General features: G+C 41.6%; 1 protein-coding gene across 4 annotated transcripts in view; it reads right to left on the bottom strand.

Moving 5' to 3' along the window:
* Positions 1-222: 222 nt before the first annotated feature.
* CAPN3 (calpain 3) overlaps positions 223-14,904 on the bottom strand; it is a 673,389-nt gene continuing 658,707 nt past the window's right edge. For all 4 annotated transcript variants that reach the window (XM_044074071.1, XM_044074072.1, XM_044074073.1 and 1 more), the window contains one exon: positions 223-1,586. In XM_044074071.1, coding sequence (XP_043930006.1) covers positions 1,560-1,586 — 27 coding nt within the window. In that variant the 3' untranslated portion in view covers positions 223-1,559. The remainder of the gene's footprint in view (positions 1,587-14,904) is intronic.

Here is a 14,904-nt window from a genome sequence, read left to right as displayed (position 1 = left end):
CTGGTGGTGTATCTTTGATGTGGGATTTCAGTTTCACTCTCCCTCACCTGAGAGCTGAAAAAAGCAAGTGTTGTATTAAAACCATGAATGCCTAAACTTAGAAACTGTGTAAATGAGTTAACAAGAAGCTGTTTCCATTTGAATAATCTTTGGTCTGGCAGGCAGATGCAGTTTATGGGCAACTGCCAGAAATAAAACACTTCAGAGACACCAGTCTTTTTAATATACATTTATCCTTTAATTTTATTTATTTATTAGCACCTCACATCTACAGATGTTTCAAGACGATCTGAACTCACACAGACCAGTTATTTTGTTACAAGAAAATGCAGTTTTACAAGCATTATAAAGTATGAACTAAACATGGTTTCTGAGGTATGCCTTTTGATATCAGTCTTGTCTAAATGTAGGAAGACCAATTGAGAGTATTACTGCTTTTCTAAACATTCAGTCCTGGGAAATGGTCAAGTATGAACTATGTGCAGTTTATCTGTATTAGCAGTCACTGTAAATAATCTAGGGGAAAAAGTAACAATATGACAGTGAAATTTCCATACTTATATTTTTAAAAACAGCGATGTGGCCTTTCCAAATGTTGGATGTCTATACAGACTACACTACAGAAATTCCAACAACATTTTAGTTAGAAATTGAAAATACTTACATTATAGCACACTTTCAGCATTGTGCTGGTTCACATCTATATTGCAACTTTAATCTCACTCTTTATGTAAATGTACAGATAGTTCAGCAAACAAAACATGCTTACATTAAAAAGCATAGCAGAATGCACAATCATTTATTTCCTTTCATTTTTATAACAATGAAATTCACAGTTATGTGTCACATTTCCAACAGCTGCAGGTGCCAGGCATATTACACTACCTGTTCCATCTTGGCAGATATACCATATGATGGTGAGCACTGGACTTAAGATATTAGCCACTCAGGTGAAGGTGAACTCCTAATAAAAACCTTCTGCACTTCAGATGCATCCCCAAAAACCTTCTGCACTTCAGATACATCCCCAAAAGAAATGCAACAAGTTCAGAATACTGTGAGGTGTTTACCCTTTTTGAGAAGGGACACACTTTTCTGTAGATTTTCAAATACCCCTTTGCATTGCTACTTATCTTTAATTTTAATGCACCTTCTTAGCCAGATAGTAATACCCCTCCCCAAATGCTGGCACCCCTAAACTAAACTGGACATAGTAATTTTAAATGCTCCTTCCTTACTCAGCTTGTTAGAAAAATATTTCAGAGAAACATTTAAAATGAAACTTTATTAAACAAAATAATCAACTGAAAGCTCTTCTTCCGCCTGAGGTGGAAAATACTGCTCATCGCTTTTATTTATTATTAAAACCTTTAGAGGCATAGTATTCTGTCAAGGTCTTCTCTTGTTTGTGTGATGTAAAAATATTGATCCTGGATTTCCATGCAATTTTACATGCATCATAGGAAGATGGCCTTCATGATAAAGGCACTATGAGGTTCTGAGGTAATCAAAGTCTTTCTTTTAAACAAGAACAGTCCCAGGAGTGTGCTTAGTGCAAACTAGGCATACACTGTCAGCTGTAGCCACTGTAAAGAGACAAGAGTGTTGTTAGTAAACAGAAAATGCAGCTGAAACAGATCTGCTTTGAACGACACATTTAATAGGAATATGGAGAGTACTTATAAACAGAATACCAGGAGAGAAAACTGGAATTACAGTTTGGTCTTAAGACCCACTATTCATAGGTTATTTGTGCATGTGCTACTATCTCCAGCTACTTCTAATCCAGATAGTACAAAAATAGAGATGCTCTGTTGTAGTTTGGAGTGTTACAGAATATTAATTTTAAATGCTTAATAATTTTTCATTTCTTTCTGGATTCACCAGCATTCTTGCTCATTAGACCTTACCTGGAAGAAGAGTTTTACCTGCTTTAAGTAATCCTATATGCCGAGGTGCCTCAGTAATGGGTCTTATTAAGATTGGGCAGTGGTATAAAATATTTAAAGTGATCACATTATTAAAACTGCTAAGCAAATGGTCCTGTAGAATAAAGTCCATGTAAGTTGCTGCAGCGTAGGAAACCTGACTCTCTAGAGATGTCACTGCCTGCTCTTCAAAGGAAATCTCCATCCTACAATGATAGTGACCTTATCCCAAAGTTATTTTCTCCTATAATATTGCCCAGATGTTTTCTGCTCAGAAATCCTTGAGAGCCTTTCATTTTCTTCACTTCATTTATCCCTGCCGATCATGAAGGTCCCACTTCTTTCTTTTTTTTTTGCTTTCTCAGATACCACATTTTTCATAATGAAATAATGTTTCAGCCTTCATGTTTTCTGTAAGCCTTAATGTTAACCAATAGTCACAGTTTTACAAACTAAGACTATCCTGCAGAAATTAGCAAGATTAGCAACAACAAAAGAAAAACATTTCCAAAGAGTTTTTGGATAAATCTTCATGTGAAAAAATAAACAGGTAAGTACTTTGGCCAGTGAAGCATTGCTTAATTTCCTGCAGCCACATCTGGACAGCATGAAAAAGAAAAACAAGTACTGCAGGGTCTTGCCAGTTACTTGATATGACAACTGTTGACCAGAAATGAATGAACAGAGTTGCTAGAGCAGGAGTAGGGTAGGCAATCCCCAACACTACTGGCAAAGAATATCACTTGAGTATGCTTGTCATTCCACTTTTTCTGTCCACCTGTTGTCTGTCAGTCATCAGTCCCCTCCTAGCTAATATACTCTAATCCCGCATGCACCCTGTGAAATGTTAGGAAGAGGACATACAATGTGCTGACAGCAGAGGCTGGCACATCATATCCACAATAACCATTCACTCCAAGTAGCCCTATCCCAGTGGTTTCATCTGTCTCCCAAAAGGAAAATAGTACTGCCTAGTGTGTGCAACCCTCCGCACCCCCCAGCAGATGTGAATGGGCCACACCCCTTAATTCCTCTCCTTCCCTGTCTCACTCCTCCATTGTCAGGAATTGCTAATTGACCCATAATCACATGGGTCATAGTCAAGTCTTTATCACTGTCCACCATGGAGACAGGCTAGAGGAACAGTATCTTGATCAATGACAGTGTGAAGAAAATGAAAACACTGTCATATGTGTTAGCATGTCTGTCAGGAGATTTGTGTATATTCTCAAATTAACTTGTATTGGATGCCAGCATGTCTCTTTGTGAAAATATAAATAACTCCATAAAATGTTGAATATTTCCCTGTTTATACAAAATGTTTAAAGAATCTGTCGGTGTTTTGATACATTACTAATTGCACATGTTTGTGAGAGAGATTCTAAACCACAAACTGTCTGTGGAGAATCAGCTGATCGGTAGGTGATGTCAATAGAATATTCCTTGTGGCTATGTGATTTTTGAACAGATTGACAGGGAAAATAACTTTTTCAATCAGCTAACTGTTGTTTTTAAAATAAGACAGTTGAGACTATTAACCTGGACTATAAAAAGAGACTGCTGAAGTCAGTTGAAGGGCAGTTGGTTAACAGATGCAGTCAGTTACAGTGCTGTGAAGTGGACACCAAAGAAAAAAGGAGTCGCCAAAACTGTACACCTGCCTTTGCCTTGCTGTTATGTTTTAGATTAGATGACGGACAGTATTCTCTAGTTAGATTAACAAAGTTTAGTTATTTAGAAAGAGCTTTTCTAAAATGATGAACATCTACAGTTTAAGTTTATATTTCTGGTGATTGAATTCTGGTATTTATTGAAAGTTATTGATTTACTTTTTTTAATAATCATTTTACTTATTATTAAATGTTTTCATTAATTTACATTGTGACTGGACAATCAGTGTGTTCTTTAGAGATTAGAGTGTGTTTATACCTGTTTGATACTCCCAGGTCACCTCGAATGCCTGGCGGCTTCTGGTCATAGCTATCATTTATTTTGATATTTACTTTTTAATAATTGATCACCCTTTAAATGGTGTGTAGATCTGTCTGGTGGCAGTTTGTACCTTCTGTATTGGGGAGGAGACACAGCTGGAAATCTGTGTCAAGCTTTCCATAAATGTTTGAGTGTGTGAGATTTAAATTTAAGTGTGAGTGAGTCAGAGGTCTTAAACTGGAACACATTGCTCTGAAGTGTATAATAAGGGATTATATTTAGGGTAGACAGTGGTATTTAGTCCAGTCCTAGGAAACAGAGCATGTTCATGTTGTGCTCTTAAGGGACATTGTGAAATCTTACTGTTGTGTGCCCTGTGCTTTGGTGTTTTCCGTGATGTTCCTACACTAGAGTCAGTAGTGAGGACTGAAGCTCCTTAATTATTGACCCAAATTATAAGTGGGGGATGCCACTTTATTGGTGCAGTCCAGTGAGATATTAACCGGATGTCACATTATTGTTTGCAGCTTAGTGGGATTTTTAATTGTATTTCAGTAGCCTGTGGGTAGTTGTCATTAAGGTGTGCACTCTTGACAGCCACAAGGTAAACATTCTGAATTTCAATCCACTGCAGTTTTATTTATTTTTTTTTAGTTAGATAGTCAGGGATATCAGGCAAAGATGTCAGCAGAAGATTTTAGCAAACTGACAAAGATCCAGTTGACTAAGGAGTGTGACGCCAGGGGACTGGTGCATGCCAACCTGACCAAGGAAGCAATGATTTCAGCCTTGTTTGCAGCCACAGCTTAGACCAGCCATTCAGACGATATCCAGTTTGGTATTGGTGATGTGCTGCCTGCTGAACAGTACACATTTTCTTCAGAGGACATGAGAATCTGTCTGGAGTTAAGGTGATTGGAAATGGAGGCTGAGGCGAAGCGGTGCCAATATGAACTGGAGCCAAATGACTGAAGATTGGAGAGACACTGCACCTGGAAGCCCAATAACTGGAGGCCAGATGTCTTGAACTGGAATCACCAGACAGACTGAGGTATTTAGAAGCTGAGGAAAATGAGAGATAGTGCTGGCATGAAATGGAGCTTCTTATCCTTCGAGAGAGTCATGCACGTAATGGGGAAGGGAATAACCAGACCCCATTAGCCATAAAGGTCAGTAAACTTTTTCCTCAGTACAGAGATGGGGATGACTTTGGTAGTTTTATTCATATTTTTGAGAGGATATGTAGATAATATGATGCTGACCGTGAGCTCTGAGTTCAGCTCCTGACTCCCTTACTATATGGTAAAGCTGTTCAGGCTGTAGCAAAGTTAAATGATGTAGATTGTTTGAATTATGACAAAATTAAATGTTGCTTGCTTGACTGTTTCAAACTTACACCTGTAGCATATAGAAACAATTTTGTGAACATAGACGCAATGCAGATGAAAGTATATGTGACTATATTGCTTACTTAAGTACTTACTTTCACAGATGGGTGAGTAGGTGACACGTCACCAGTTTTGAGGGACTGGCAGACCTTTTGGTGAGGGAACAAGCCTTCAGTACCTTGCCTGATGACATGAGAGTTTGGTTAGCAGACCGTAAGTGTAACTCTGCAGAAGAGTTGAGGAGAAAAGGGGATCTCTACTTGGCAAGCAGAACACCACTGCATAAGAACGGGATACTCTGTGCTGCACATGGACATAAAGGAACCCATGGGGGGCAGTTTAAACCACTCCTGTAGAGTACACTAGTAATGGGGGAAGCCACTAATCCAAATGCACGGTTATGGATTAGATGTTTCAAATGTAACCACAGGGGACACATAGCCAAATCTCCATCAAGGCAAGGTGAGAAACAGAAGGTGAGGTAGCCAGTAAGTGTGGATGACAAACTGCCAGTGTGATAAGTTGTTTAGAAACAACTGGGATGCCAAATTATCACCAAAATTTATATCTTATCTTAGTAGATGGTAAACAGGTACTGTGACTGCTAAGAGGGACACGGCATCTTGATATAACCATTGTGAGGCCTGTAGTGGTTAGAGAAGAGCAGTACTTGCTTGGACAGTCCACTTCAGTCAAAGCATTGGGAGGGACCCCATTCCAAATACCTTTGGCTAGGGTTCATCTTGACTGGGAGGGTGGAAGAGGAAGCAAGCAAATAGGGGTGTTTGAGGATATTCCTGTAGATGTCCTGTTAGGGAATGACTTAGATGATGCAGTACTTTGTATGCATGCAAACTTGGAGAAAGGCTTGAAGGCCTAGTAGTCTGGGAGAGACCCAGAAAGATCTCATACCTGAGACTGGGACTGGCATGGTGGCTGTTTTAGAGAAAGTGCTATCTAGTAGAAGTAAGTCTGAATGTGAGCCACAGCTGTTGGTGTGTACTGATGTTCCCTTGGACATGGTGACTGTGAGGATGGAGGTGAGTGGTGGTATCCAGAGTGACAGCAAGGTGCCGCTGTTGGAAGTGACTAGACTTCCTGCAGATGGGGAGGTGGGGAAGGTCACAAAGGTAGAGTCAAGACAGGCTCAACTTACAGATCCTATGCTATAAAGTTTGAGGGAGCTAGCTAAGGAGGCACCTGAGGCTCAAGGAAGAGGGGAGTCTATATAATGGAACAAAGGTTTGTTGTATAGAGAGTGGAATGGATTCCTGGAGGTGAGCTAGAAGGTGAAGTAATATGGCAGTTGGTACTGCCTAGATTAGAGCTTACTGTCTGCCACTCTTAGCCATAGCATATGACATTCCTTTCTCAGGCCATATGGGCATAAGATGTTCTAAGAGATGTATTAAACAAAATTTCTATTGGCTGGAGATTATAAGGGATATGGTACAATATTACAGGAACTGTGAACAGTGCCAAAAAATTGGTAAAGCAGGGGCCAAGGCTAAGGCTCCGTTAATGCCTTTGCCTGTTATCAAAGAACCATTTCAGAGAGTGGCCCTAGATATTGTGGGGCCGCTGAATACTCCAAGTTCTACAGGAAAGAAATCTCGGTGGTAGCAGACTATGCTACCAGATATCCTGAGGTGGTGGCTATGTCATCTATTGAGGAAGAGAAGGTGGAAAATGCTTTGCTAGAAATCTTCAACAGAGTAGGTTTTCCATGGGAAATACTGACTGACCAAGATGCCAACTTCATGTCAGATTTGCTGACTTGTCTGTGGAAATATTGTGTGGTGAAACATCTAAAGACCTCCCCCTACCATCCCCAGACTAATGGTCTTGTGGAGAGGTTAAACTCTACATTGAAGACTATGCTATGGGCATTTGCAGACCAACATATTAGGGAGGTCTTGGATAGATTAACTAGGGCAGGATTAACCATCAAACCCAGTAAGTGTCAGAAGTCACTTACTTAGGACAGAGAGTGGAAAGTAGTAAAATTAGGCAGAACTTGTCAAGGTGGAAGCTATTCAAGTGTGGCCAGTTCCTGTTCCTAAGAAACACGTGACAGCATTTCTAGGGACAGCGGGGTACTATAGGAAATTTGTGCCCAGTTACAGTAGCATAGCTGCACCCCTTATTGACCTAACAGGAAGAATAAACCATACAAGGTAGTGTGGACCACAGATTGTGAACATGCATTCCAAAGAGTTAGAGAGATTTTGGGTGGACCCCCTGTGTTAGCCAGCCCAGATTATAATAAAAAATTTATTGTACAGGTAGATGCTTCAAATTATGGGGTGGGGGCTGTACTTAGCCAAGTTTCTGCAGAAGGAAAAGAGCACCCAGTAGTATAGCTGAGCTTTATACTCCAATCTAGAGAAGAGTGCTATGTAGCCATGGAAAAAGAGTGTTTGGCCATAGTGTGGGCATTGCAAAAGTTGCAGCCCTATGTTTATGGGAGAAACTTCACTGTACTTACAGATCATAACCCTTTAACATGGCTTAATAGGGTCAGTAAGCAAAATGCCAAGTTACTGAGGTGGAGTCTTGGATTGTAAGTATATGATATGACCATACAGCATCACAGTGGGGTTAATAATGCCAATGTGGATGGATTGTGCAAGAGATGAGTGGGTAAATATTCCCATATAGGCCCATTTTTCTCAAGCATCAGTTTTCAAAGCTCACTTGAAAATTGTGCTTAAGTCATGGGGGGTGTGAAGAAAATGAAAATACTGTCATCTGTGTTAGCATGTCTAGCAGGAGATTTGTGCATATTCTCAGATTAGCTTGTATTGCATGCCAGCATGTCTAATTGTGAAAATGTAAATAAGTTTTTAAAATGTTGAGTATTTCTCTGTTTATACAAAATGTTTAAAGAATCTGTCAATGTTTTGATACACTTCTAATTGCACATGTTTGTGAGGGAGATTCTAAACTACAAACTGTGGAGAATCAGCTGATCAGTAGGTGATGCCATTCGAATGTTCCTGGTTGCTATGTGATTTTTGAACAGATGATTGACAGGAAAAATAACTTTTTCAAACAGCTAACTGTTAGTTTTAAAATAAGACAGTTGAGACTGTTAACCTGGACTATAAAAAGAGACTGCTGAAATCAGCTGAAGGGCAGTAAGAGTTGCAGTCAGTTACAGTGCTGTGCAGTGGGAATCCAAGAAAAAAGGAGTCACTAAAACTGTAAACCTGCCTTTGCCTTGCTGTTATGTTTTAGATTAGATGACGGACAGTATTCTCTAGTTAGATTAGGAAAGTTTAGTTATTTAGATAGTTTTTCAAAAATGATGGACTTCTATCCTACAGTTTGTTTACATTTCTGGTGAATGATTTCTAGTGTTTACTGAAAGTTAGTGATTTGCATTTTTTTAATAATCATTTTACTTATTATTAAATGTTTTTCATTACTTTACATTGTGGCTGGACAATCAGTGTGTACTTTAGAGATTAGAGAGTATTTATACCTGTTTGATACTCCCAGGTCACCTAGAATGCCTGGCTGCTTCTGGTTGTAGCTGTCATTTACTTTTTGATATTTAATGTTTAATAATTGATCATCCTTTGAAGGGCATGAAGATCTGTCTGACTCTGGTGGCAGCATGTACCATTTGTACTGGGGAGAGGACACTGCTGGAATCTATGTCAGGCTTCCCATAAGTGAGTGTGAGAGATTTAAATTTATTTTGAGTGAGAGTGAGTCAGAGGTCTTAAACTGGAACACATTCTCTGAAGTGTATAATAAAGTATTACATTTGGGGTGGACAGAGATATTGAGTCCAGTCCCAGGAAATAGAGTGTGCTTCTGTTGTGCTCTTAAGGGAAATTGTGGAATTTTACTCTTGTGTGTTCTGTGATCTGGTGATGTCCTTCAAGGATGCATCTGCAGTCCTTACAAATGGGTTGTCCTGTCGTCAGGCAGCCCTTTGGTCGGCCGGATTCCAAAGTCTGGGTCTGGCCTCGGCTGGTGTCGCACTTCACCCGACGTCATAGCTGCAGTTATTCGGGTATAAAGGCATCAGCCGACGCCATTTTCCTCAGTCTTTCTTGCGTGGCTCAAGCAGAAGCTGTTAGTGCCGGTCGGTCAGAACCAGAGATTACTACTACAAAACTACCAAGACTTCTAAAGCTAAGTAAGACTCTTTCTTGCCTCAGCCGATGTCAAAAAGTGAATAACTGTTTAACTTGTGGGAAACAAATACCTCATAAAGATTTCCACTCTTACTGCTTACCTTGTCTAGGCCCAGACCACGCAGCTTGTCTAGCCTGTGCTTCTTTTAACCGGTCGGAGTTTGCTGAGGAGTTTTTCGCTCGATTTTGCTTATATTATGCCGTCGGATCCTCCGACAATATCTAAAAACGCAAGGAAAGGACCGACGTCCGCGGTTTCGCCTGAAACCGCGGTTAAGCCAACCCAGTAGTGTTTCGCTGAAACCGAGCAAGCGGTTCCTCCTTCAGTTTCCTCCTGCCGAGGCCTCTTCTAACCTCGTGGAATCGGCTTCTGATATCCCACCTACTGTTACAGTTTCTCAGGAATTATCAGACACTATTCCCTTGGATATTTCAACCCCTGCACGTGGAGCTGCTAGGCCACCTGCAGCCATGTCCATTAAGGCCTTTGCCAGGGCTAAAGCAGCTAAAACTACTAAATCTGTGCCTGCTAAGCTCCCCTCTCACAGGCCTAGCTCTAGTTCACAAATGCTTAGTTTAGCAGAGGATCTCATTTCTTTAATCCGAGGATCCCAACCTCAACCAGACAGGGCCTCTCACCCCTCCAGAGAAGAGGCCTAGAGCAGAGCCCCTGAGCCAGTGTCTACAGATGATTCCTCTGATGACTCAAATGATACAGACCCTCCAGAGGCCCCATACTCCCTTATGAAGACTCTGATGGTGAAGAGTCCATTCCTTCTGCCTCTCCGCCTGAGGAATTTTCCTTTGGGGAAACCCTGCATGCTATGAGGGAACAATTTCAGTGGCAGGGCCAGGATTTTTCAGATTCCAGAAAAAGGCTTAGAACTTTTCTGCATTTACCACAACATAGGCCTTTAGCCATACCTCCAGTTCTTTCTGTTGTAGATGATGCATTTAATGATGCTTGTACTGCTCCTGATTCTCTGCCTCCGCCCCTGTTAAGCCCGATAGATACTACAGGGTCCTGGACACACATTACCACTTGTATAAGGCTCCTTGCAGATCCAGAGACTATCTCCCAGGACCTAAGGCTGTAGCAGCCACCTCTGCCAAAACCCTCCCTCTGAAAGAGAATCCAGATCCTTAGCGAGATGGGGTAAACGAGTTTACACTTCTGCTACTCTTTCAGCTAGGGCCTTGAACTGTCAGTTTCACATGATGCAGTATCAAGAATTTTGCTAGATCAGTTAACCAAAAAGTGTCCTCAGATGAAACAGTAGACAAAAATATGTGCAGGAAATGGTACATAACATTCAACAAGTCAGTAACCATTCCCTAAAATGCGGCTATGATGCACTGGAGGCTTCCTTTAGATCAGCCATGACTGGCACAGTCATCAGAAGGCATGCATGGCTAAAAGAACAGGCCTTACCAGACCATGTCAAATCAAAACTATTAGATGCTCCTATGGATAAGATCAATTTGTTTGGCTCTCCTGCACAACAAGTACTGAAGAAGATGGAAGAGAAGGCAAAATCTGTCCAAACAGTAAAAGATTTCTTACAGGTCCAACCTCCGAGGTTTAGCAGGAATTGGCCCTTTCCAGACTCCTCCAGAACTCAGAGAGGCAGGAATAGGCGTTCAAGAGGCAGAAGCCAATCCAGGGGTGCTTACAGAGGACGTCAGTGGCAGGGCAACAACCAGCGAGGCACAGCCACAGACACAGCCACCACCACAACTACAGGTCAATCACAGTGACTTGGCTCTGGCACCGCCTACCAGGGAACAACTGCAAGGACCCTTAGGCGGGAAGCTAGCCTTATTTATGACAAACTGGCATTACATCACAAGAGACAAGTGGATTTTACAGATAATAGACCAAGGTTACAGGTTTCACTTCCATACTCTACCAGGGAAGAGTGGAATGCCAAACCTACCTCCAAATCAAAAGACAGAAGCACTAAAACAAATATCCCAATTATTAAGGATGAGAGCTGTAGAAAAGGTACCATCTATGGAGCAAGGGAAGGATTTTACTCCAGACTCTTCCTGGTACCAAGAAAAGAAGGCAAATGGAGACCTATTCTCGACTTGTCCACTTTAAACACATTCCTCATTGTTCCAAAATTCAAAATGCTGACCCTACAGCAGCTTCTTCCCATGCTGGGCAAGGAGTCTTGGCTGGTGACTCTAGATCTCAAGGAGGCATACCTGCACGTCCCCATACGACCAAACTGCAGAAGATACCTCAGATTTCTTGCAGGATCAGAGCATTATCAATTCTCAGCATTGCCCTTTGGCTTATCTACTGCCCAGAGTGTTCACGAAATGCCTGGCATCAGTAATTGCTCATTGCAGGCTTCAGGGAATCCAAATCTACCCATACCTGGACGACTGCCTGATACAAGCGGACAACGGCAAGCTAGCAGAAGATTTACAAAGGGTCATTTATCTGCTACAAGCCCTGGGATACACAGTCAATTTAAAAAGTCAAGACTGATACCATCCCAGAGAATAACCTTTTGGGTGCAGAGTTGGACACATCAAGGCAAATGGCATTCCTAACAGTAGAAAACAGGAGCAGCCTCTCTACTTCTTGGCCTTAACAAAACAGAACCATCTGACAGCAAGAAAAGTTCTGCAAGCCTTGGGCTTCATGGCATCCTGCATAATATTGGTTCCTCATGCCAGACTGCATATGAGAAAACTACAGTGGTACCTAAGGAATTTATGGTCTCAACACAAGCACAACTTGGAAACCCAGATTCCCATTATTCCATGCCTGAAGCAAGAATTCCTATGGTGGGCTCAGGCTTGTCAATCAAACACAGGATTGCCTTTTCACAGTACTCAACCAAGCCAAACCATCACGACAGATGCCTCAGACCTCGGTTGGGGGGCACACATGCTGGACAAGTGCATACAAGGCTTATGGTCTCAAAACCAGCTGCACCTACACATAAATCTAAAGGAAATGCTGGCAGTAAAACTGGCAATTCAGGCATTCAGACCATTCCTTCAGCAAGGTCTATTGATGATAAGGACAGACAACACCACAGTTATGTGGTACATCAACAAACAGGGAGTCACACACTTATCCTCTTTGCGGATGGCACTGGATCTCTGGAATGTGGCCCTGAGCTACAACATACAGTTAAAAGCAATTTTGTACCAGGAAAAGAAAACATCCTAGCAGACATTTTAAGCAGGACTACCACGGATGCCCACGAATGGATGCTGCATCCGGACATCTTCAAAACCATTACAAGAAAATGGGGACTCCCAGAAATAGACTTATTTGCATCCCCAATCACCAACTAAAGAAATTCTGCACAAGGACGTACCACCCACTTGCTTGGAAGGTGGACTTCCTATCCTTCAGTTGGAAAAACCTGACAGCATATGCATTTCCACCACTTCCTTTGATGCACAAAGTGCTATTGAAGATCAAAGAGGAAGGATCATTCTGATAGCTCCAGACTGGCCAAGGCAACATTGGTACCCATTACTGAGGAGCATGTCTCGGGAACAAATATGGCCACTACCCCTGGTTCCCTTGCTGTTAACACAGAACAACTACAACAATCTGCATCCAAACCTGAAAACTCTGCAGCTGACTGCCTGGAACATTGCATAAGACCAATTAACCCAAATTTATCCCAAAGGGTTAAAGACATTATCCTTGAGGCTCGCAGACCCTCAACAAGAAAAAATTATTCAGCAAAATGGAAAAGATATCTCATTTGGAGTACTGAAAAAGGAGAAGATGTGTCACTGGTAAACATAGCTAACATTCTGGAATACTTGGCAGAGCTCTTCCACACAGGCCTGTCCTATTCCTCCATCAAGATTCATGCATCAGCTATTTCAGCAGAATACGACTTGGATCCTCCTGTCTTCTCACATCCTCTGCTCAGACAGTTTCTGAGAGGAATTAAAAATGTAAAGCCTCCTAGGAAGCCACCATTACCAGCATGGGACTTGAACTTTGTGCTAGAAAATTGACACTTCCTCCTTTCGAACCAGCAGCAACAGCAGAATTGCAATACTTATCATGGAAGACTGCTTTCCTGCTGGCAATCACTTCAGCAACAAGGGTATCTGAACTTCAGGCATTAATGGCAGTGCAACCCTTTCTGATCTTCCATCAAGATAGAGTGTCCATGAGAACAAATCCTTCCTTTATGCCTAAGGTGGTTTCCAGAGTTTCTTTAAATCAGGCTATCCACCTACCTACATTCTTCCCTAACCCACAGAACAGGGGAGAAAGACTGCTACATACCTTGGATGTACATAGACAATTACGCTATTACCTGGACAGGACCAAGGGCAATAGGAAAACTGACCAGCTACTGGTAGCATATGCAACAGGAAGCAATTTCAAAACAGACAATCTCCAAGTGGATAGGAAATTGCATTAGATTTTGTTACTCCTACCATGGAAAGAAAACTCCAGAGAACATCAGGCCTCACTCTACAAGGGCAACAGCCACTACCACAGCCTTCTTACGAGGAGTGGCTACCAAGGACATTTTAGAAGCTGCTACTTGGAGCTCCGTGCATACATTTGCCAAGCATTATAATTTACCTTTATACTCTAGATCCCGAGCAGGCTTTGCCACTGCTGTTTTGCAAGGGATCCTAACTACACCATAACTTTATTTTTCCACCTCCCCCAGTTTGGCTATGGTATTCTACCCATTTGTAAGGACTGCAGATGCATCCTTGAAGGACATAGTACAGTTTTGTACCTACCATAAATGTAGATGTCCGATAGGAATGCATCTGCAGTCACGATTACCGGTCCGACTTCCCCACTGTGGTGCTCCTAGGGTATTTGCCCATCTTATAGCTAGCTGGGGAATCTATTATGGTGTATTTGTTTGTATATATGTACATACATGCTTATTTTTTGTGTTTGCTCTCTACTATTTGGAATCATTGTCATTTATCCAAATTTAGCCTTCCAAGAGGGCACCTGGCATCTGGGGCAAGAAACACTGAGGAAAATGGCGTCGGCTGATGCCTTTATACCCAAATAACTGCAGCTATGACGTCGGGTGAAGTGCGTCACCAGCCGAGGCCAGACCCAGACTTTGGAATCGAAGGGCTGCCTGACGACAGGACAACCCATTTGTAAGGACTGCAGATGCATTCCTATCGGACAGCTACATTTATGGTAGGTACAAAACTGTACTTTTTCTGTGACACTCCCACACTGGAGTCAGTAATGAAGGATTGAGGCTCCTTAATTACTGACTTGGGTTTTAAGTGGAGGATATCACATTATTGGTGGCAGTCCAGTGGGATATTAACCAGACGCCACAGACAGTATACTTTTTTCTTTAACTTTTCTGACAGGATGTAATACAAACTTGAGCATATTTATTCACGATAATCAGTCATAAATAGTCAGTTTTGTTAAAATATATATGCATGTCCAAACATTACAAATGTATACCCCGCAATGTTTTATGGCTGCCACTTAAACTTCTTGTAAATATA

Source organism: Protopterus annectens, chromosome 6.part0 (assembly GCF_019279795.1).
Source record: "Protopterus annectens isolate FY-2018-M chromosome 6.part0, PAN1.0, whole genome shotgun sequence".
Classification (NCBI taxonomy): Eukaryota; Metazoa; Chordata; order Ceratodontiformes; family Protopteridae; genus Protopterus; species Protopterus annectens.
Note: the sequence above shows the minus strand (reverse complement) of the source record. Positions and strands in the feature narration are given on the sequence as shown.